Consider the following 21,535-nt stretch of genomic DNA (forward strand, 5'->3'; position numbering starts at 1 on the left):
AATACAAACAGCTGCTATATAAGCACCATTCTTTTGTGTGTTTCCCTGTGCTTTGATGTTTTATTAATGCTGTTTTGAAATAAATTGAAGCATTAATAATACTGTTTTGCATATTTATATTCATACATGAATGAGAATAGAGAACACAAGGATCCTCCGAAAGGATTATTTTATGGGGGGGGGGGGGGGGGGAACTGTGAGGGGGGTTTTTTTTGCCCTCCCCAATCAGATTTGTTTGAAATGTCTTTAAATAATTGCAGCTGTAGCAACAATCTATTTTCGCGCATTGGAGAAATTAGAAAAAGCTTTTTTTTTTCCTCCACTCCCTTGTGAACATTTGCCAAATCCACATTGCAGTCCCCCCTGCAGCTCGTCCCTCCCTCTCTTTCTCTCTTCTATTATAGAAGGGGGCGGTCTGGAAAGAAGTGTGTGTGTGTGTGTGTGTGTGTGCGTGTGTGTGCGTGTGTGTGTGTGTGTGAGAGAGAGAGACAGAGGAGAGAGAGAGAGAGAGAGAGAGAGAGAGAGAGAGAGAGAGAGAGGCCACCATGACAGCGCTTCTTGATGCACAAGTGTTTTGACTCGCAGGGACTATTCATGTCATCTTGAACGGGACCAACTCCATCAGCCCTCCCTTAGGTCGTTTTGTGTGGATAAAAAGCAAAGCCAGCTGACATGGGGAAAGTGGAAGGGGGGATGAAATGCGTGAAATATCTTCTGTTTGTGTTCAACTTCATATTCTGGGTAAGTGACCGTGGAAGGTTGCATGCAGGTGCAGCAAGTGCAGCTGTGATTTGTGGTTGAGATTGTTTACATGCAAGCTCTCTGCCGCTTGGTGTGCGGTGGGACTAAGTGTTTGAGTTTGCAGTCACTCTGTGTGGTTTCCCCTCTGTGTAGCTCTATGAGAGACAGTCGGAGCTTTGTTGTTATTTAACTTCTCAAATCAGATTTTCCACAGAAGAAAAAAGTAGCATTCATTTTTTTCTAAAGGAAAGAATGAATGAATAGTGGGAGATTGTGGGTCAGTTAGGGAATCCAAGTCAGCAGTTGGCGTCACATGTCCTCATTGACAAAAAATTTAGAAATTATTGATAAAGTCGAAATACATGCATCATCCCCAAGCTGTTGGAACATTTATTTTAGCACAAATCCCTTGAGTGGTTGGAATGAGGCTCAACAGAGTCAGGTGGGCATGATAGGTGTGTGTATGTGTGTGTAACACACACACACACACACACACCTTTCTTATCCAAGCAATGTTCTCACAGTGGAACTTTTTTTTTCTTTGTGTACGTGAGGGAGATATTTTCCAGCAAGCGACTGTGGTGAGGCTCAGTGTGAATGGATCCATTGTGACATCGGGACAATAGCATCACTTCAGCCTGCTGCTCCAGCCCGGTTAAGCAGCACAGCCCGCTCAGCACCCAAAACCAGCAACAACCCCCTCCACTTGATTTGATGTAACCTAACCCACATAGAATAATTAATCTTGTGGCGAGATGGGTGTGGCTAATGCAGATAAAAGGAGCATGAATGACGGCGGCCAGAAGACGAAAGTGTGAAGAAGATGAATGTGAGGGGTCACAGGGCGAAAAATGTCATCGGGAGATTGTGAGGGATGTTGGTGTGCCTGCACTCGCTCGCATGGCAAAAGAGGGTCAGCCGGCATGAACTTGACCCAGATAATGGTAGAAAATCAGTGCGAGGATAACAGTGTCATGTGGGTGCGTGTGTTGATGTCACAGCGCCACAGATATGATCTTGGTCAGTGCATCTCATGAGCACTACAACTCAGAGATCCTCCATTCTCTTTATTCTGTCATTATGATGTGCATTTTGTGTGTTCCATTTAAAGGCTCACAGCGGAACGCTTTGCTGTTTTTTCCAGTCTGCACATAGTTCAACAACATATCCTTTTTTAGTCACACAGTTGAGCCAGAAATCTAAAAGATAAACATTTCACAATAGAAAGATGCACTTTGAATCTCCTTTCTCACCATCACAAAATACAAAACATGATCTTGACATGCCTGCTTTCAATTGGCTTCTTGATTATTCTGACATTTAAATTCAGCTTTTAATTCCTATTGACCCGATTAAATTCCCTGTAAAGTGCAAACAGCAGTCCTCTAAATCTGACACACCACAGAGAAGTGTGTACAATGAGGCGTCAAAACCATTAACTCCCTCTCAAACGTTGTATGCGTCCAGTAAATGCACTAAAACCACACCCCACTCAACTGTCAATCAAATACCACCAATACAAATGAATGGTTCTTTGTCTAACGTCTTAGGCTGATACATAACTACATCAATATTTAGTGTATTTTGCAAGTCAAGATAGTGTGTGTAAAATTTCAGTTTAGGGGCCACTCTGCTCTTAGTAATAAAGAGTTGGTCTGGAGCCCTGCAATGCCTTGGCTACAGATAGGCTGCACTGCCGTCATTCACTAAATATATGTAAGCTCTTAGGAAAAGACAGTGTGATGACACCATCCCGTGCTATAAAAAAAAATCACTTGTTAGTTACATTATGAAAAGCTCACATATATTTTAGTATCAAGCCAACGACATACCCTTATTGCTTGATCGACTTCTAGCCAATGCTATGTGACTAACTGCAAAAAAAAAATAAAATACAAATCAAGGAGCATGTACTTATTTCAGCACTTACCGCTGCAACCGCATTGGAAACAGGAACTGAAATGTCCACAGTGGCAGATAACTATCTGTCTCTCTCATTTTACATATGAATATTTATATATACATGTGTGTAGAGAGAGAGAGAGAGAGAGAGAGAGAGAGATTAAATTTATCACCTTAGACATGAAATATGATGTTGGAATGCAGGTATGCCATTTTTTTTTCATCTCTCGGTCCATTCAAGGAATAAATGTTTTATAATTGGCTGGCACCCATTTCAGTTTACCCTACCTACTGCCCGAAGTCAGCTGGAATAGGGTCCAGTGGCTCTTAGTGGCCGTGATGACCAGAACCGGCCCAGAAATACACCACCCATTCAAGAAATTCAAGTTTTTTCCACAAATTTGAGATGGCCACCCCTACTGTCTAAAACGATCCCATTAAACTTCCAAATGGAGCCACTCCTGTCATGAAACATTTTCCCCTCAACTGATTGAAAAGGAACAAAACACTTACTTTACTTTAGTTGTGTTCTGCACCTTTTTTAGAGCAGCTTTTCACAAAAATGACCACAGTGACCAGGAAAGTTTGAGCCCGACAGAGATAAATGCCACCACACTCCCTGCTGCTTGCATGTTATAGCTTCCACTTTCCCTCTGCCCATGAGTTTATCATGCCTTTATTCTAAGCATTCTGTTATGTTTTTGTTTTGACTAGATTTGGTTTGGTTCCCTCCTGCCCTTTTTGTCTTCACCTGTTCTTGCCATCCTTGTCCCTCGTCTTTAACCAATCAGCTCATTCAATCATTTGGGTCTTGTCCCGGTGTTTCTTGTTGCCTCATCACTTTCCTTGTATTTAGTTCTCCGGGTTCTATCAGTCTTATTTGGATCATTCTGTCTGTGTGCTCATGTCATGTTTCTGCTCCTGTCATAGGTCTCTTGTTTGTTTGTTACTTTGGTTTCTTGTGGTTTTCATGACTTTGTTTGTATACTTGAGTTTTTCCGGAGTACTACTGCAAATATTTTTTGTTAATATGTTTTGTTCAGCCCACCCTGCTCCTCCTGCCTCCCTGCTTGTTAGGGTCCTACTCTGCCACACCCAAACCATGACACATTCACTCAAAATGAACTCTCTTTAAACACAGTCTGTTTTCATTCATTTGTCTATTTCATTTCGCTTTATTTTACAGTCAATACTTAAAAAAATAATAATTACACACTGTCCATGAGTGAGACCACATCCATGTGTCTGTTCTGCATGCTCTCATGGAAATTCCCCTCACGAAAACACCATTGAACTGCACTGTTTTAAAAGTCGCCTGTACACCATCAAAGAGCTATTTAAACTTCAACAGATTCAAATCAACTTCCAGAATGAGCCACACATACAATTAGCGTTAGCTCATATTAAATGTGGCTATGCATATGGTTACAGGCTGCATCTGTTGTGTGCGTGTGTGTGTGTGTGTGTGTGTGTGTGTGTGTCCACAGACAGAGGAGAAAAGATGATCCCCAATAGCAGACGCCCTCCTGTCACTATTTTATTATCTCATTCATTGTGTTTGACACTTTCCCTCCTTTTGTGCGCCAAACCCTATAGTCACTTGAAGACAGTGGGTCTTTGTTCTCTGGGGGAGACGGGGTGGGAAGGCGTGGGACAAGGTTGGGGGGGGGGGGTGGTACATGGAGGAAAGTCAGGGGGCGGGTGGAGATATTTGGATGAGAGGCGTGTGAGGGGAAGGGTGTGTCTGGTGTCAGGAAGGGTGATGATTCAAGACCAAAAAAGTGTTTGGGGGACGGAGGAGGGGTAAAGCAGTGGGATATTACTGCATTTGCCGCACTAAAAGGCACACCAAAAATCCGATGTGCCTTGTGTATGGTCATTACAGTAATATTTTGACTCGAAAATGGCTCCTTGCTCGAGACATACTGACAACGCAGAGTTCAAACTTAAGGCGATCGGTTACGCAGTTGAGCACAGAAATAGAGCAGTGGCAACATAGTTCAACATTAACGAGTCAATGTTATAACTTGCTGTTGGTTAAATAAACTGACATGTGATCGTTCTGTTGGCGTTTCATTGAGCTTAGCGCCATCTGGTGGATGCATTGTAGATTGCGTCTGATAATGCGGTGCGCCTAATGTATGAAAAAAAATGTTACAAAATATGCCATTCATTGAAGGTGCGCCTCATAATCCAGTGCGCCTTCTAGTGTGGAAAATACGATCGTAGTGAGGGGGTTGATGAGATTTCTTGGCGTCCTGAGATGGTATTCATTAGCGCAGTACTTTTTCCCCATGGCACGTATTTCAAATGTCATGTTGACTGTGGATTGCAACAAGTAAAAAGGATAACAAAGAACATCTATCCACTTCCATGCAGCATATTTTAGATGTCGCCTTTGTCCAACACACATGACACAAATGATCAGCTCATCAGGAAGCTCCGAAAAACCCGATAATGACCCAGATCATTCGAATCAGGTGTGTTTGAGGAGGGAAACATCTAAAACATGCTGCACAGGGTTCCCTCGAGGACCAAGATTGGACACCTTTGGTGTACAGACTACACAGAGTCTTCATACGGCATGTCAAGAGAATTTCTGTGATATACGACGCAGACACACCATGTGACGATTAATGCTTAATGTCCCTCATCTTGTTCTCTGTGCGCATAAACATGTTGTGAGACTGGATAATCCTCAAAGAGCTTCTTGAGCCTTTGCTGGCTGTTTGTATTGATGTGTCAGGGTAGCAGCCAGCACTGTCGGGACTCTCTCAATAGCACCTCCAATCTCACATGAGCACTTTGACATCTGGCTCGTCCCGAAAGGTTTCGCACTTTGTGGAGAAGGCTTTTCTTCAACATATACCGAATGAAGGAAAATGTGAGCAGCATGAAACCACTTTTCCAAACAAACAGGAGGGCCTGCTTTAGCTCAAGGTGCCACACTGCTGCATACAGCCAACTGAATAGCCAGAGGTGGTGCTGTAAACGCTCTTCGGAATGAAATCTGTTGATCAAAACCGCAGGCCATGTATCTGACAAATCCTCGATCCTGCTGTTAGGTCATCATTTAATTTTGCCCACACCAAAATTACACTTGTCTATACGACTGCCTAAGTGCAAAGGGTGGAGGGATGTCTGGAAACTTCCTCTCATCATCTGCTTTATTTTGGTGGAAAACCACAATTAGGCAGCGCAAAAGAACAAGTCATCTGTTAAGTAGAAAACATGCGCTCTTTCTTTCCTCTCTAAGACTGTCGTTGAAACAAAGCTATCCTTCCCCAATTACCTTAAGACTGTTGATGTCTTTTTCCTTGATGTTATTTTATTTGCTGATTGTATTAATATTGCATTTGCAGCTGTTGTTTTTTGCACTTTGCCAATGCATTTTCAGGTAAAAAAAAATATAAATCATTCACGAAAAAAGGATAAATTCACTTTACTCGAATAGGTCCGCCTCTACTGATTGCATTTTGTTTTGAGTTTCATTGCACTTGATGTGATCCTAATCCTTCTGCTCCATCCATCAACAGTTGATGGGATCCTTTGTTCTGGCAGTGGGACTGTGGTTACGTTTTGACCCGGAAACTGTGTCCCTGCTCAACGGTGATAAGGCCCCAGACACATACTTCATTGGTAGGTACCACAGCGCCTGAGTAGTTGCGTTTTGTATGTTAATGACCTCTCACATCTCGGTGAACCAAAAGCCAAACTCAGCCTTTGTTATGATTACAGTGGTAACATACGAGTTTAATTCATTCCATAATCGTGCTTGTAACTCAGAACAATTGTATCTTAAGTAGTTTTGCCCCATTGAAATGAATAAAAACATAATTAATCTGTGTCAACCTCCCTTCAAATAATAATTTGATATTTATTTTTTTTAAAAACAATATGAAAAATAGCACTCCATGTTATTGTACATGACATTAAAATATAGCACACTTACGACATACCAAAAAGGACAGAATTAAGTTTTGTTACATTTTTTGCCTCAATTTAATAGATATTGTGCTGATCTCTCTGGGGTCAGTGTTTATATATGAGTGTGTGTGTGTGTGTGTGTGTGTGTGTGTGTGTGTGTTTATGTGTATACACCAAAATAAAAGGCAAATATAATTTGGTTTTTCTCCTCTAATTTCAACATTTTTTGAGAAATTCAAACCATTCCAACTTTAAACTGTTCAGCTGATCCCTACAATTCAGTTTTTTAAATGTGTTTTCTTATGGTTGGGGTTATATACACATTCAAGAGTTGGATTTGAAAAAAAGAAATCTGAATTGCACTGTTTGCATTTAAAAAAATAAATACAATCTAATGCAGTGCACGTATGGGCAAAAAATTTTGAATTTCCTTCTTCTATCGACAAAACAGATGCATCTTGTAATGTGTCACATTACACCACCCATAACTCAAAATATTTAACGCAATTCAATGCAAGAATTAGCTTGATGGCTGCTCAGATCTGGACAAACTTGTAAACAGTGTATGCCCCACTGCATTCTCCAATCTATGTCCAAATGACACATCAAACTGAATTTTTTTGTTTTTGTTTTTTATTGTTCCATTCCATTTGCCGATCCTGTCAATGGAGCAAGCTAGCCTACTAAAGCTATCACATTTATGTTTTCCCTAAATACGGGTCGCAAAGTGAGCCACGTGGCTCTCGTCTCATTCTCCGTCTGGAAAGGGGCTTAAAATTGCCATTGACATATTTCCGTACTAGACTCAGCTAAAGAATGACATCATTCGGGGTATTCCACCGTCTTGTTGTCAAACGCTCAGTGACCACACACAAAAGCCGCATGTGCATTAATCTTGGGTACAACGGAAACATATTCATATGGGCCTTTTTTCACTCCTACACTGTAGTTATGTATGCCCTTTCCAAAGCGACATTGTACATCATTTTTCCAAGCTTCTGAAATACTTGGAAATGAGCATAGTGCACAGAGATAAACTTGGATTTAGCATTGGAGCTGTACTAAACCACAGTAATGAGTCAAACAATAATGTCAAATGACACGACATGCTGCAAAATGGAACATTTGGAAGAAAAAAAGTCTCGTAACCAATTCCGTATTTCATGAATCGTGCGCATCGTATTGGAGACATTCAGACATTCATCATCAGCTGTTGGCTTATAAATTCATGAGTGCAGCGTCTGAGGTGAACTACTTTCAACAGTCACAGTCTGGATCATTCCTAACATCCCGGTGATTTTGTCATCGGCAAGCACCAGTGTCTGGCCTTCAGAACAGAACATTTCAAATCAGCAAACCGCAGAGTGAGCTGTTAAAGCAGATGTAACAAGAGTGGTCAGAGCTTTCGAAGAGAGGTGTTGGAAGGACAAGCCAGCTACAGTCTCAGAAGTGACAATAGTATTTATTTCAACAAATCACTCACAGTTTATATAAATGGAGACGTCTCAAGAGTCTGCCGTGGCTTCAACGTTTGCAGTTTTGTAAAATCAGATCACGAACTGGATTCTTTGTTTCCCCTGGAAACCCGGGGGAGACATTGCACACCAACATATCAAATTCTAACATGTGCTGAGTATATTTGACAGAGGAGTAAGTTTCCAAACATGTTAAATGATCCCATGTTACATTTCAATCACCTGTCCTTGTATGCACTTAGCGAATTTAATGAAAACCAGATTTTTGTTTTTTGTGGCCCATTATAATCCATTGACGTGTTTTGGGCCGCCAGTTACACAAAATTAGAGTTTCTCATGTAGTTGACACGAAAAGTTCAAGCGTAGGCAGTCTTTTGTGTGTGTTTCCGTGGTTGCAATCGCACAGAAAAATAACTGAGGTCTCCCTTCTGAGTAGAACAACAATACATCCAACTCAGTTATTGTGCTTCTGTAAAGTTGTCTCGTTGCCACCTGAGCCCTCATCACCTGGGGCCTCCAGGGGAGTAGCCGAGCAACACCCCACTGCACCAGCTTCGTCTCTGAGGGCACTGCGAATGTTGTCTTGACAATTTCAATCGGCAGTCTTATGTTTATGCTGTCCCCTGCTGGTGAAAAATCGAAGTGGCTGAATTAACTGGAAATCTTCAGTTAGTTTCCCCTTTTGAACACACATGCTTTGAATACAGATGTTAGGGTTTTGGGATTCGTCATAAGGAATTCATCACATCATTTCACAGTAAAGAACTGAAACACAAAATGATCAGCAATCTAAGTAGGCCTAATTTGAACACAAGAAGTGAAGTCAGCTTTTCCTATTGTTGCAGGTGTGTATATCCTGATAGGAGCTGGCAGTCTGGTGATGCTGGTGGGTTTCTTTGGCTGCTGTGGAGCCGTTCGAGAATCTCAATGTCTGCTGGGTTCAGTGAGTGCAAATGTAACATCCGAGCTTGACTCAACAGATACCAATGTTGAATTATTGTTTGTATGTCTGGATCTCTTCCAGTTCTTTGCCTGTCTATTGATCATCTTTGGGGCTGAGATGGCAGCCGGCGTGTTTGGTTTCTTGAACAAAGACAAGGTACATTAAAAAGTCATAACCTGGCTATCTTGTACTTTTTGTGGTGTACACGTGCCTGTCCTGAAAAACACTTTCTCTCTTGATAGATAATCGAAGATGTTCAAAACTTCTATGCCACGACCTACAATGAAAATAACAACGGCACACTGATCATCTCGTACCAGAAAGTAGTAAGTTGGAAAAAATAACACTTCTTGTTTCTCACTATACATACATATCATTTGAAATACCGTATAGTTAATCGAATTAACTTTTTTTTACAGCTGTTGTTTTTGAGATTGCAACACAGTACCGGTAATTGTAAATATGCTTGCACTAGCAGTGAGTGTTTCATTTCATTTTGTTTTCGAGAGGCCTTGCTTTATGTCAAATGCAAAAGCAATAATAATTACAGTGAAAGTTACTCCAGTACGATATTATTTACATTTTAAAAAATTGTTGTTTTGGACTGCTTTTATTTAATTAAGTTAAATCATTTCATTTATTTACAGCGAGTCCGAAATGATGACATTTTGTAAATAAAAAAAAAGAGAGAAGAAAAAGACTTTTACTCCTGTGTCTTTTTTTGAATGAGTACAAACATTTTGCTTTGCATTTTTAGCTGAACTGTTGTGGGACACTCGGTAAGAACTGTCCAGATCAAGAACCGGGAACAAATGTAAGCTTATATTCTTTTGATATAAAAACGTGGCGCTAATACACACCCTACACTTTTTTGTACACAGCATCATGCAGTGACTGTACATGATTAGACACAATATTTGAATCTCTGTATTTTAAACGCAATGATGCCTTGAGGTACGACTGACGTGGCCTATGAGTTTTTCAGGATTCTTACTGTGGTTGTGAGGGAAAATTTGAGATTCAAGCTCTATGGTGGTGGCGAACTCTTCTCAACTAACTTCACATGAAGCAACAGTTTGGTAAATAATGGGCACTTCTTCAAAAACAGGCTCCAAACTGTTTTGCCACTACTGGTCAGAGTTTACTGTAAAACATAAACCAAAGAGAATTTCATGTATATTAAAAAAAAAGAAGTTTTGGGTAAGGTACATCCATTTAGCTTAATGCTATCAAACAATGCAAACCTTAATTGACTGGCTCTGGAATAGCATGGGCATGGAGAACACAAACGGTGCAGCAACACACTTAGGCAGACAATACATCAACACTCATAGGCAGATGTTTTTAATCCTCCCAAAATGACTAATGCATTTTACTGAGGATCATCCCCATGTTTACATCCGTTAGGCATATATTCTTTATCCGTTATGAAAAATGACCAACGTTACATCAGTATTCCTTTGCAAAAAAAATACTATTACAGCAGCTTACTGAGTCGGTTCGAGAAGACAAATTAATGTGCATCACTGTATTATACATTTATTATACATTATTATACCTTGGCCCCTGTTGGCCAAGGTGTGCACATCAAAAGGAGCAGCACAATGTCCATTGAATTGAAGCAACCAATGTGGCAAAAAACCCCCCCAACTGTTTAACATTTTACATTTCCATGTCATTACTACTTTTGTTTTTAGCCCCAAAAACATATTTGTTGTGGGGGGTTTGGAGGGGGGGGGGGGCAAGTGGCTGAAACGGTGTAACGACATTTCAATTCATTTCAATGATAGTAACGACGACGGTGACAGAGCAATTTCAACTCAAATCTCAAGGCATCGTTGTATTTCTCTTGTACTGAGCGATAGTTTTCACTTATATTGCACATAGTCATTGTATCATCATTGACATTATGCAGGACTGTGAGACAGCTATCAAGGATTTCTTCAACAGTAAACTGTACATCATTGGCTACGTTGGCATCGGCATCGCTGGGGTCATGGTGAGTTGGCTTTTGAGAACCGTTGCCAAAAGTCACGTGCAGCTCTGTTATTTTTTTTTTTAAAGCTGATTTTTTTTTTCCTCAAACAGATCATCGGGATGATTTTCAGCATGGTGCTCTGCTGCGCAGTACGTAACAGTAGGGAGGTCATCTGAATGAGCCCGGCAGTGACCAGCCTTCACGCACACACATTTCACATATGTCATCTGCCGAGTGATACTGGGAGCATCTCAAGATTCCAGCTGCTTCCAATGGATCTCCCTTTTATATTCTCTGTCTTTTATTTCACAACATGACTTGGCCCATTCCATCACATGCAATAATCTAAACCCCTTCTTAACTTTCAGTTTGTCTTCCCCCGCGACAACCGCAAATGAATTTCATCCCACATACTTTCAGGAAGTTTGTTTCACAGCCATTGACCGTAAACATCTGTAAGGTCTCAGGAAGAGAAGCAGTAGGTTTCCATTTTGGCAGGACATGCTTATTTTGTATCTTTATTGATTCAAACATAAGGCTGTAGATAGCGACTAGCTTGGTTTGTCCAACATGATTATGCTATATTGAAGCAAATTTGACATGAGGGATACATAATTAGGTTATTTCATATTGAATCCTATGTTTGATGCGAATTTTAGGCATTGTTATTTTGGGTATAGCGTGATTTTGTTTGATCCTTATATCCTGTTTTATTTTCTCCTGTATGATTAACCAAATTATTATCTGGGTTTTTTGAAATTATTTTTAGACAGAGACTAAACTGTGTCTGCAATACAATTGAAACATTTCTTATAGACTATTTAAAAAAATATATGGTGAGAATGACATGAACTCATTTGGTTGGAGATTTAACCCAGTGCCATAAATATCGAATTATTGCCAACCTTCTCTCTCAATCTCTGTAAAATCTGGACCGTCAAGCAAGTCCAAGAGTTCTCAATCATGTGACCTTGTGTTTCAGGCTAGACAAAAACATAAGCCGGTTAAACTGATAAATTGCACAAGGGTTGAGAAATCTACTCCTACAAGACTAGTAGAGGATTTGCCTATTTGTTTCCTCTGTGTTTTTCAAACATTTTCATGATTGGTTCTTATTCTGTTACTATGCGCACATTATGTAAATATCCGACTGGTTTTGTTTTTTGTAGCTGTACACTTTTTGTGGCTGATTCGGTCATACTTGTATAGGAAATAATCCATATGGCCAAAAATCAGCCTTTACAATGTGCCTTTTATCAATGACAAGCAACTTTAGTGACAACGTGCTGTCTGGATGTAGAGTGTAGATGTACATACGATTGTGATATTGGACTGCATTTAATTAACTCGTGTTTTCAACCAGTAGCACGTATGAGTCATTCGACTTTTGATTGGTGTTGTGTAAGTTGTGTCGCTCAACTGTGTCTCCTTCGCCTCTTTGTCAGAGGAAAATGTGTTTTAAAACGTTTCGATTTTATAAGTAATCAAGCAAAGTGGGACATACCTGAATGTTACTTATTATTTTAGTAGCAACACGAGCGATGGGATGTGATGATTCAAGGCTTGTGTTACAAGAGTGACATACTATACGGACAAACGTAATGGGTCATGTGATCATGGAAGTGAAGATGTAGTTGATCGGCCCCTTTGTAGGGAACATCATTTTGGGCTTCTCAAGTCGACACAGTAGGTGTTTGAAGTTTAATAAAGCGTCTAAAGTTTTAAACGGTTTCCTTCTCTTTATTCCATGACTGTGAGTTATATTTGTTTTTTATATGTATATATGCATTTTGATTATTGTTCTCAGATCATGGCATTCTTCAGGTTTGGCCAAAGTAAGTCTGCAAACGGGCACATTTTAAACATTTCAGGGACAGCGGTTACTACAGTGGACAGCTTATCATGTTATCAGATTACAGGGTGCATGAAAGGGTTAAACCAAGTCTGTTCACTGTTGAAAATTGCCTTATAAACATTGGTTCAAACATTGACACTGAAGAGTGAAGAGAAGTTATATTTCAACATGACCCCGTTGGTTTGAGGAAACTCTCTTGGTATCATTTGGCATGAGCCAAAATGACTCTCACGTTTTAAAATGTGACAGGGAAGTGTGTGATTCTCACAATAGTTCAAATTTCCTGTATGATGGAATGAATAACGGTATCTCATATCCCCTCAGTTGAGAAGCTAGTGTACTAACTAGAGTAGAAAAGACAGCTGAACACTCGACTTATGTGAATGATGTTACAGAGGCCCCAGGATCACCTTGGGTAGAATTACTCCCAACAGTGCAGCATGAGCATTTCCACGGCCACAAATGTGTCCACGCCAGTGCTGGGTGCACTTTGGGCTAGGGTTGCATCTGAAAGTATGTCTCGTCCAAAACAAAACACATGCGGTGCATCAGTGAATCGTGAATCAGAATTTATTACTGCGCATTTACACGTATAATTGTAAAATGAATGTAAACATAATGAAACCAAAGTTATTTTGTGGTCAAAAAAAGTTAGGATTTTTGAGATGGCAACAGACTCTCAGTTCAAGTTTTTCAAAATTGGTTCCATTTTGTTCCCTCATTTTTGCGAAAATATCAAATATATCTACAAGACATCATTCCTAATTTTCATCACGGTGTGAGTGCAATGGAGTTGGCTCACAATAGTGAATAGAGAAGTCACGCGTCAAAGAGAAAGTGGGTCAGCGGGCAAGTGGCTTGCATTTGGGCAAAGCTTCTAAATGTGTGTGCTGACATTTCGTGTGTCTTATTCCAGAATTGGGTTAGTGAGTACAGTATTCCAACAGAGGACACTTGACTTTTGTCCAGCTCCACATGCAAGCAGGCATCTCGCCCCAATGAACTTTGGATCCTAACCTCTTATCCCCTTTATGAACAGGATACAGGATAATGCCAACCTGTCTATGGAGAATAGATGCTGTAAGGTGTGTAACCAAGCAGCATTTCTCCAACTCCTACAAAGTACACGACCTGGGCGATGCCAAAGAGAGGGGCGATGACAAGGGCCCGGCAACTGGCCCCCTTGAGAAAAGCAGAGGGACCCTCTTTCCTCATAATTTTTCTGCAATAAAAGAAAATACAAATATTTCATTTTACTTTTTGGCGTAACAAAGCGTGACATTAATCAGGATTCGACTCCTCCATTTACCTGACACAGTCGACCACTCCATTGTAAGTTTCCTCGTTCGTTCCCTTCTTCAGGGATTGCAGCCTTGTTTTGACCACTAAACAAGACGGCGAGGAATGCAATCCATCTTAGTTTGCCTTGCTGTGCGGCTGCATTTCTTTCAACGACAAACACTGACCATCACAAGGGCTGACAGCCACGGCTGCAAAGGATCCAGCCAAGCATCCAGAAACAAAGGACCAATAGAAGGGCACTGATGGGTTTTCCGTAGAATGCCGACCAAGTTGCTGCAAGTGTGCAAAAAGAGGGAAATAGATGACTGAGAAGGGAATGTCCCTAAAGAGGCGACAAACAAACATAAGATAAGATAAGATATCCTTTATTCGTCCCACACTGGGGAAATTTACAATACATGTTTGGTATCAAAGAAAGGGAGCCAGGTTCAAGTGTGCCGAAAACGCAGTCTCACCGCATTAATGTGGCCCCAAGTCCTCTGTACAACCCCGTGACACCTTTAGTCTTCAGCAAGTCCCTGGTGATCTGTGTGGCTGACACTGTCCTGAGCTGAGGTGCAGGGCTAACGTTGTAGGAACGACTAAGGACAGCACTGGTCCCACTCATCTTTAGAGTTGTTACCACATTGGAAATCACCCGTTGCTGAGCCGCTGGTGGAAGCAGAGTTACTTCATCAAATTGTAGAATATACAGTTTCTTCTCCCGCCTCCTTTCATCGATGAGGTACCACCACCGCCGCCGCGTTTTTGAAATGGAAAGAATTTATGTCATGGAAGCTTGGAGAGTCTTTGTTTTTCTACCCTTAAGCATGTGCGATGTTACTGACTGGAGGCCAACAAGCGAAAATCTGCGTATAATTGACGGCCACTAAAATGCAGTGTAGGGTGAAAAGAAATAACTACATCCAAATGTAAACCCGAAAATTCTTTTTTTTTTAAATGCTGATTTTTTTCATGAGAAACAGGTGAAAAATGGAGGGAAAATCCTGCAACGGCACCGACCCAAAAAGATTTCAATTTTTTTTTTTTTTTTTTTTAATTAGTGACAACCTCACTGAGCCTTCCGGCATCCTGGAGCTGGATCTTGAGCATTTCCATGGGCGTTGTGACAATCACCTGGCACATTCCCGCACAGCATCCTGCCAACATCTCCTTAAACACCGGCAGTTTACCGCTGAAGACACATGCGCAAAGAAATCAGTTTAAACCAAAACGTTGCTGGGGAAGTGGGATCCAGTCCTTCTCTCTTGCACAACTCACCCATCTTTGCTTAGCTGGTGGCGAAAGAAGTCATTGGCGGCGAGTTTAATGGCCTTCTCAGGAGTCACGAGGGTGAGATTGACCGCAGCGCCTACAACGCGGATTTTATTAAGTTAGGATCATTGGCAAAAAAAAAGTAAATAAAAACACTTTGTGATAAACAGTTGTTAGAAAAAGTCAACACACCCCTGTTAAATTGGAGGTTGATGTCACACTGGCAATACCTGAGGCAGTTTAATTGTGTCTGAGGCATTTTTTTTTACTGCACACGTCCTTTTTGATTTAATATGTCATCTCTGCTCTTGAATGTTTTCACACTGAAGCTTTACTGTACACCAGCCAAGTGGAACCATGATCCACTTGGGTGGAGAACCACTTGGTTCCCTTATCTGGAATTTGCTGACAGGTCAATAAATGACAGCTGCACTATAACTTGACAAAAAACATGTTGGACATGTACAGAATACTGTAGACAATTTGTGATGAAAACATTGCTCCTCAGTATAAAGTTAGCCCACACAAACTCAAGGTCAAAGATGTATTCATCATGTTAATTATATTGACTTAATTGTACTGATTATTTTCACCTATCAGACGCATGAACAATTAAATGAAGCTTACCTCTATACATGCCAAAGTAACCCTCGGATTTTACCGTCTTTATAAGACAGTCCATCCTAGCAGAAAAAAAACATGTATTAATTTCAGTGATGCTCAGAGAGTTGATTAGATTAGATTTGATTATTTTCATTTCATGCTTCCTTGAGCTGACTTGACTGGAAAATTAAAAGAGAGATGAAAAGATTACCCAAACCACCGACGGCCACATTACCAATACACAGTACAGGCAGATCTCAAAAAAAGGGAATGTTTTGAAAAATCAAATTCATTTCAGTAATAAATTCAAAGTGTGAGAATCATAAATCATGTATATTGTTTACACACAGAGTGAAATATTTCATGATCTTATTTTCCATCATTTGGAGGTGTTATCCTTAGATACCAAAACTCAACAGAAGAAAGAATCCAAAACACACTTTTCTTTAAAGAATGTGTCTGTCATTGGCCTTTTGAAAAATATTTCCTTTGTTTTTAAAGCACGTGAATGGTATAGGAGTTTCACATTTTGAATTTAATTACAGTACAGAAATAACAACACATACAATATGAGATCCTTTGGGGTTCAGGGGTCCCTCCTTAAGACGTTCTATAACTCGGTGGTGGCCTCGGCCATCCATTATGGCATTGTCTGCTGGTCAGGCAGCATCTCAGCCCGGGACAGAAAGAGACTCGAGCGACTGGTCAGGAAGGCCAGTTCTGTCCTGGGCTGCTCCCTTGACACTCTGGAGGAGGTGGGCAACAGAAGCTAAGCTAAAAGGTATGATGGACAGTCCATCCCACCATCTCCAGCCCACCCTGACAGCACTTGGTAGCTCCTTCAGCCAGAGACTGTTACACCCGCGCTGCAAGAAGGAGAGATACCGACGCTCGTTCCTACCGACTGCTGTCAGGCTGATGAATAAAAAATAACAATCATAATAATAATAATAATTAAATGATGTGCAGGAAAATTGTAAATAGTACTGCGATTTATCCATTTGTGTTCATATTGTATTTAATTGAAAGATGTTTGATGTTTTTTTTTTTTCTCTTTCTCCTTTCTTCTTTCTACATACATTCTTGCTGCTGGAGGCTGTAAATTTCCCCAGTGTGGGACAAATAAAGGATATCTTATCTTATCTTATCTTATCTTATCTTATCTTATCTTATCTTATCCACCTGTCTGTAGCAACATCAAAAATAAATGTGTGTGTGGGGGGGGGCTTATATACATGATAAGATGGTTCTTACATATTCCTGTATAATTGATGCCCGCTTCGTTGATTTTGCAGGCGTGTCTTGGCCAGGTCAACTGGGAATACACAGGTGACTCCAACCATGCCAGCAATTCCTCCATTAATAAGTTTGGCTGGCAAGCTGAACTCGGGAGAAGGCAAACACACAATTCACTTGGCAATCATTGCAGAGAGAGAGAGAGAAAGAAAGAGCGAGAGAGAGAGAGAGAGAGAGAAAGAGAGACACACACACACACGTACACATCCATCCATCCATCATCTGAACCACGTTATCCTCGCGAGGGTCATGGGCATGTTGGGGAATGTTATCCCAGATGTCTTTCCGCCAATCATAGTGTGTGGTGTGTGCGTATGTGTGTGTGTGTATACACACACACACGCACACACACATCCCTGACAAAAATCAGTCAAGTTGCACAAGTTATAGGTTGGGATTAGGTTATTTTGAGACCATGAGATAAGAAATTATTTATTTATCTTGGTCTCGTCTTTTGTATCACAAACAGGGCTGTCTAGACTTTTTACATCCCCTGTGTGTATGGACTAAGGTTTGGCACTGTTAGTTAGCATCATCTAATGAACAAATGAGAACAACCACTGGGAAAACGGCTGTGATCATTTGTGGTTTCATTGTACTTGCATTATATTCAGTATTACTCACTGTGGTGAGTCTGCAAAATTGCATCAAAAGCTAAGCACAATTAACTTGACAGATTAAAAAAAAACATACAGTAACAAAAAAGTATTTTCGTCCTACCTCATCTCTTGCAGGTTTTGGGTTGTTATGGGTGCAAAAGCACAACAACGAGTAGCCGAGCGTCCCAGAGAGGCGTCCAGAGCAAGGCAAAGAGCAAAGAGTGGCAATGGGTTGTATATATAGACAACTCCAACAGAGCGGCTCCAGGGATAGATCCACTCACATCATTCCTTCGCCCCTGTCATGCTAGCCAGGAAATGGAGCCTGGATAGTCACTAGCCTGCCAAAAGCAAACCACAATCAGAAAAGTTATCAGGGTTGCGTCACTTCGCTGCAGAAATAATTTTCTTGACATCAAATCAGAGTCTCCTATTTTAAAGCAATATTAAAATGTCTTATCGACAATTCTATTCTAAGAAGTGAACGCAATCATCAAGCGAAAGCAGGCCCATAACAAGAGTGCCAGATGACCCGCAGGTGTCATTTTCTCCTTGTAAATTTTAACCACTGCCACACTGAATGAAGGAAAGAACAGCCAATATGTACCTGGCACAACATTGAGAAGACATTTCATGTCCAGGACAAGAAAATAACAACAAATTTGTGCTGCATCCAGAGGTGAATGTTTTGGCGAGTAACCGTGCTCCAAGAACCAGCATTACGAGATTAACTACATTTCAGAATAATGTGATCATAACAAATATTATCACTTTAACATTTCACAGCTTCTGAAGCTACTCTCATGTCCACAGAAGCAACATTACCACAGGCTGTTCTAAACCTCCCATACATCTCATCTATTTGACATCATGGACCTCGATGCCCTCTGCACGCAGTAGAAGAAAAGATGATCATGAACAGTCTGATAATGCAGCAGAACGAGATGGAAAGTGCACCATTGGAGACAATGGCAGAGGAGGTGAAAGAGTTGTGCACGTCTTGTGAATTAAATTCACGTAATAAAAAAAGCTCTAATTCATTAAGACCGATGGCCACGTATGCAGCTACAACATAATGTTTATTAAGTACTCACAATTTAGTTAAGTTGTTTAGTTAAGTTCGAATTTGGTGTTCATTCATACCCAAAAAAGTATAGTTATTTTTTTTTCATTATTTACTTTGATCTAGTTGAGCTAGTTTAGCTTGCTACATTTCTCTCGCGAGTAGTTTTGGATTGGATACAACTTTATTGTCAAATGTGCTGTACAACAGCACAGATGAAATTTCTTCCCTCTCAACATAAAACAAGAAACAAGAGGAGCCGCTGCGGGTGTCCGCGCCGCCACCAAAAGAAAAGTTAACAAAAAAATGACCAAATAATACAAGACAACACATGAGACACAGACAATCGTGGAATCTTAACCACTTTCCTGCATACACTTTGTTGTCTGAAGTTTGGTACAGCGAAGCTTCACGTAATGTACAATGACTTGACTGGCTTATCTCACTTTAATTACCAATTAGGTTTTTCAACACTGTTCCAAACTGATCATATAGTAACACATTTCTGTGAGCTCAAAGATTTTTTTTCTAAACCAACGCCTGCAATAGAAATTTAATCAGGTAATAAGTTTACTATTTGCCTGTCATACATATACTGTCCATTGTAGCCTATTCCAATATATTGGTAAATGAGGTAATAGTACCCTAATATATAGTTAATACTGTATACTGCCGAGATGCTTACATGTTGTAATTCATAATGCAGCTCATTGAAAAGTTCCGACATTCACAGAATGAAAGCATTGTGGCAGGCCTATTTGAGCCACCAGATGGCAGAAAAAGACAATCTCGACAGCACTTGAGTGAGAATCACGTTGACCACACCAGTCGGTTTAATTCTCTTCGGGTGGCTGTAATCTAAAAATAGTGCCCAAACAGAAGAGAAAATGTTAACGGAAGTCTCTTATACTAACCCCTTGTCATAAAAGTGGTGTCAAGATTCAGAAGAACAGCTGGAAGATGCGAAGGCCACCTGTCACAGCTTGCTTGGAATTAAAAATGATGCCTCGCGGGTATATTTTATTGTCATTTTTAAATGAAGGCATCCAGGCTGAATTGCATCACCAGCACTTTGCTTTGCTCTAGTAGATGCCACAAACGAGTTATTGAAAAAGTAAAGAAAAATCTGAATCTGAATCAGAATCATCTCTATTGGCCAAGTATGTAGAACACACAAGGAATTTGTCTCCGGTATAACATGCTGCATTAGTATCATCGTAAACAAGGACATGACAAAGAGGTATGCAGGCACATTTCGTAATGTAAGTGAACCGTAGTGTGGTGGTACCACCCAGTAACAACTGTGAGACAATGTGCAAAGTGAACAGTGGTAGAATACAATACTATGACAGTTTGTACAGTTGGTGCAGAAAATCATTGAACCATTTTAGAGTGACCAGTAGCAGTATTTGTAGAAAAAAAAGTATATCCTGTTTAACAGGAAAGTAAAGTATTCAGGAGTTTTGTTCTAGGGCTGAAGCTCATCAAGGATTTTGGGGCCCTTTTTTGGGACTTCTCATGAGGAAAAGGATATAGTTTGACCCAAATCATTGCTGTAGTCCTTGAGGAGAGTTTTATTAATAACCCTTGGAATCTGGAGACCGTCACACCTTTCCTCTCACACTCTTGTCCACCTCTTAATTTGAATATTCCACGCCACAGAATGGTTCTTATTATTTTACCTCATTTTGAGCTGTGTACACCAGTGGTCCCCAACCTCTTTTTGTGTCACGAATCGGTTGAGACAAGTACATGCTGTTTTTTAAATTGCTTTTATATTGCCATTTTTACGGCACTGCTACTGACAACAAAGATAATTATTGAGTAATTCCACATTTTATTAACGTTCATTAATTTCGAACAGTGTTATTCTACTGCACAACAAATAAAATACAATAACTACTAAGAAATGGACCAATTAGGAATAATAAATACGCCTTATCATGTAAACATTATATATATATATATATATATATATATATATATATATATACTGTATATATATATATATATATATATATATATATATATATATATATTTTTTTTTTTTTTTCGATCCTACCTGCGGCGTCAGCATCATTGCTATTTCTAAATGTGACTCGGTTGATGGCTGCCGGCTAGTTATTAGCGACAAAACTGCTCATGTTTACGTGGGCAGGCTGTTCAAACTCCGCTCGCATTTTTGCTATTAGTTCAAATGATTCAACGGGTTTCACATGTCTTCCTTTTGACGACCTATGACGCACAACAGCTTTCTCCTCCACGTCGTATTCGAGATCCCGCCAGGGGAAGAACTTCTCTTGTCAAAATAGCTTCATCTTCGGAAGTCATGGCTGTCCGTCGCGTTTAGAAGTACGTTTGGTCAATTTGTTACAATTACTTTATGTTAATTGTTTCGGATTGGCCGATTCTGTTTATTGCAACTTGCAAACCAATGTTAGAATGACTCAGATTGACCAGAGTCGTGCACGTTTCCGCTCGTCTGATGGAGTAACTTTGCTCACAACACAGCTTGCAGGTCTGTCTCTGTGCGGCCTGGTCCCAAACGGGCCGGTACCCGTCCCCGGACTGGTGGTTGGGCCCCACTGGTAGTGTAC

General features: G+C 40.4%; 2 protein-coding genes across 2 annotated transcripts; one reads left to right on the forward strand and one right to left on the reverse strand.

Annotated features, from left to right (window-relative positions):
* Positions 1–513: 513 nt before the first annotated feature.
* tspan2b (tetraspanin 2b) lies at positions 514–12,692 on the forward strand. The gene is made up of 8 exons (XM_052057288.1): positions 514–741; positions 6,180–6,282; positions 8,891–8,988; positions 9,070–9,144; positions 9,231–9,314; positions 9,746–9,802; positions 10,904–10,987; positions 11,077–12,692. Exons 1-8 carry the CDS (start codon positions 673–675, stop codon positions 11,140–11,142), a joined length of 636 nt encoding a protein of 211 aa, XP_051913248.1. The 5' UTR covers positions 514–672; the 3' UTR covers positions 11,143–12,692.
* A 681-nt stretch (positions 12,693–13,373) lies between these two features.
* On the reverse strand, positions 13,374–18,160 carry LOC127596326 (mitochondrial glutamate carrier 1-like; the record flags this gene model as incomplete). Its single annotated transcript, XM_052058650.1, has 9 exons — positions 13,374–14,043; positions 14,131–14,206; positions 14,288–14,445; positions 14,579–14,774; positions 15,179–15,297; positions 15,384–15,474; positions 16,005–16,060; positions 17,235–17,360; positions 17,997–18,160. Coding segments are annotated over 9 exons (1,146 nt in total), but the record flags the coding sequence as incomplete, so codon positions are not given.
* Positions 18,161–21,535: the final 3,375 nt, after the last annotated feature.

This window comes from Hippocampus zosterae, chromosome 2, assembly GCF_025434085.1.
Source record: "Hippocampus zosterae strain Florida chromosome 2, ASM2543408v3, whole genome shotgun sequence".
NCBI classification, from domain to species: Eukaryota; Metazoa; Chordata; class Actinopteri; order Syngnathiformes; family Syngnathidae; genus Hippocampus; species Hippocampus zosterae.

Bases quoted from the DNA above. Each gene is read 5' to 3' on its own strand.
- tspan2b (XM_052057288.1), top strand. From the start codon at position 673: ATGGGGAAAGTGGAAGGGGGGATGAAATGCGTGAAATATCTTCTGTTT. The intron at 742-6,179 runs GTAAGTGACCGT...ATCCATCAACAG, and splicing joins TGTTCAACTTCATATTCTGG to TTGATGGGATCCTTTGTTCT. The intron at 6,283-8,890 runs GTAGGTACCACA...CTATTGTTGCAG, and splicing joins CCCAGACACATACTTCATTG to GTGTGTATATCCTGATAGGA.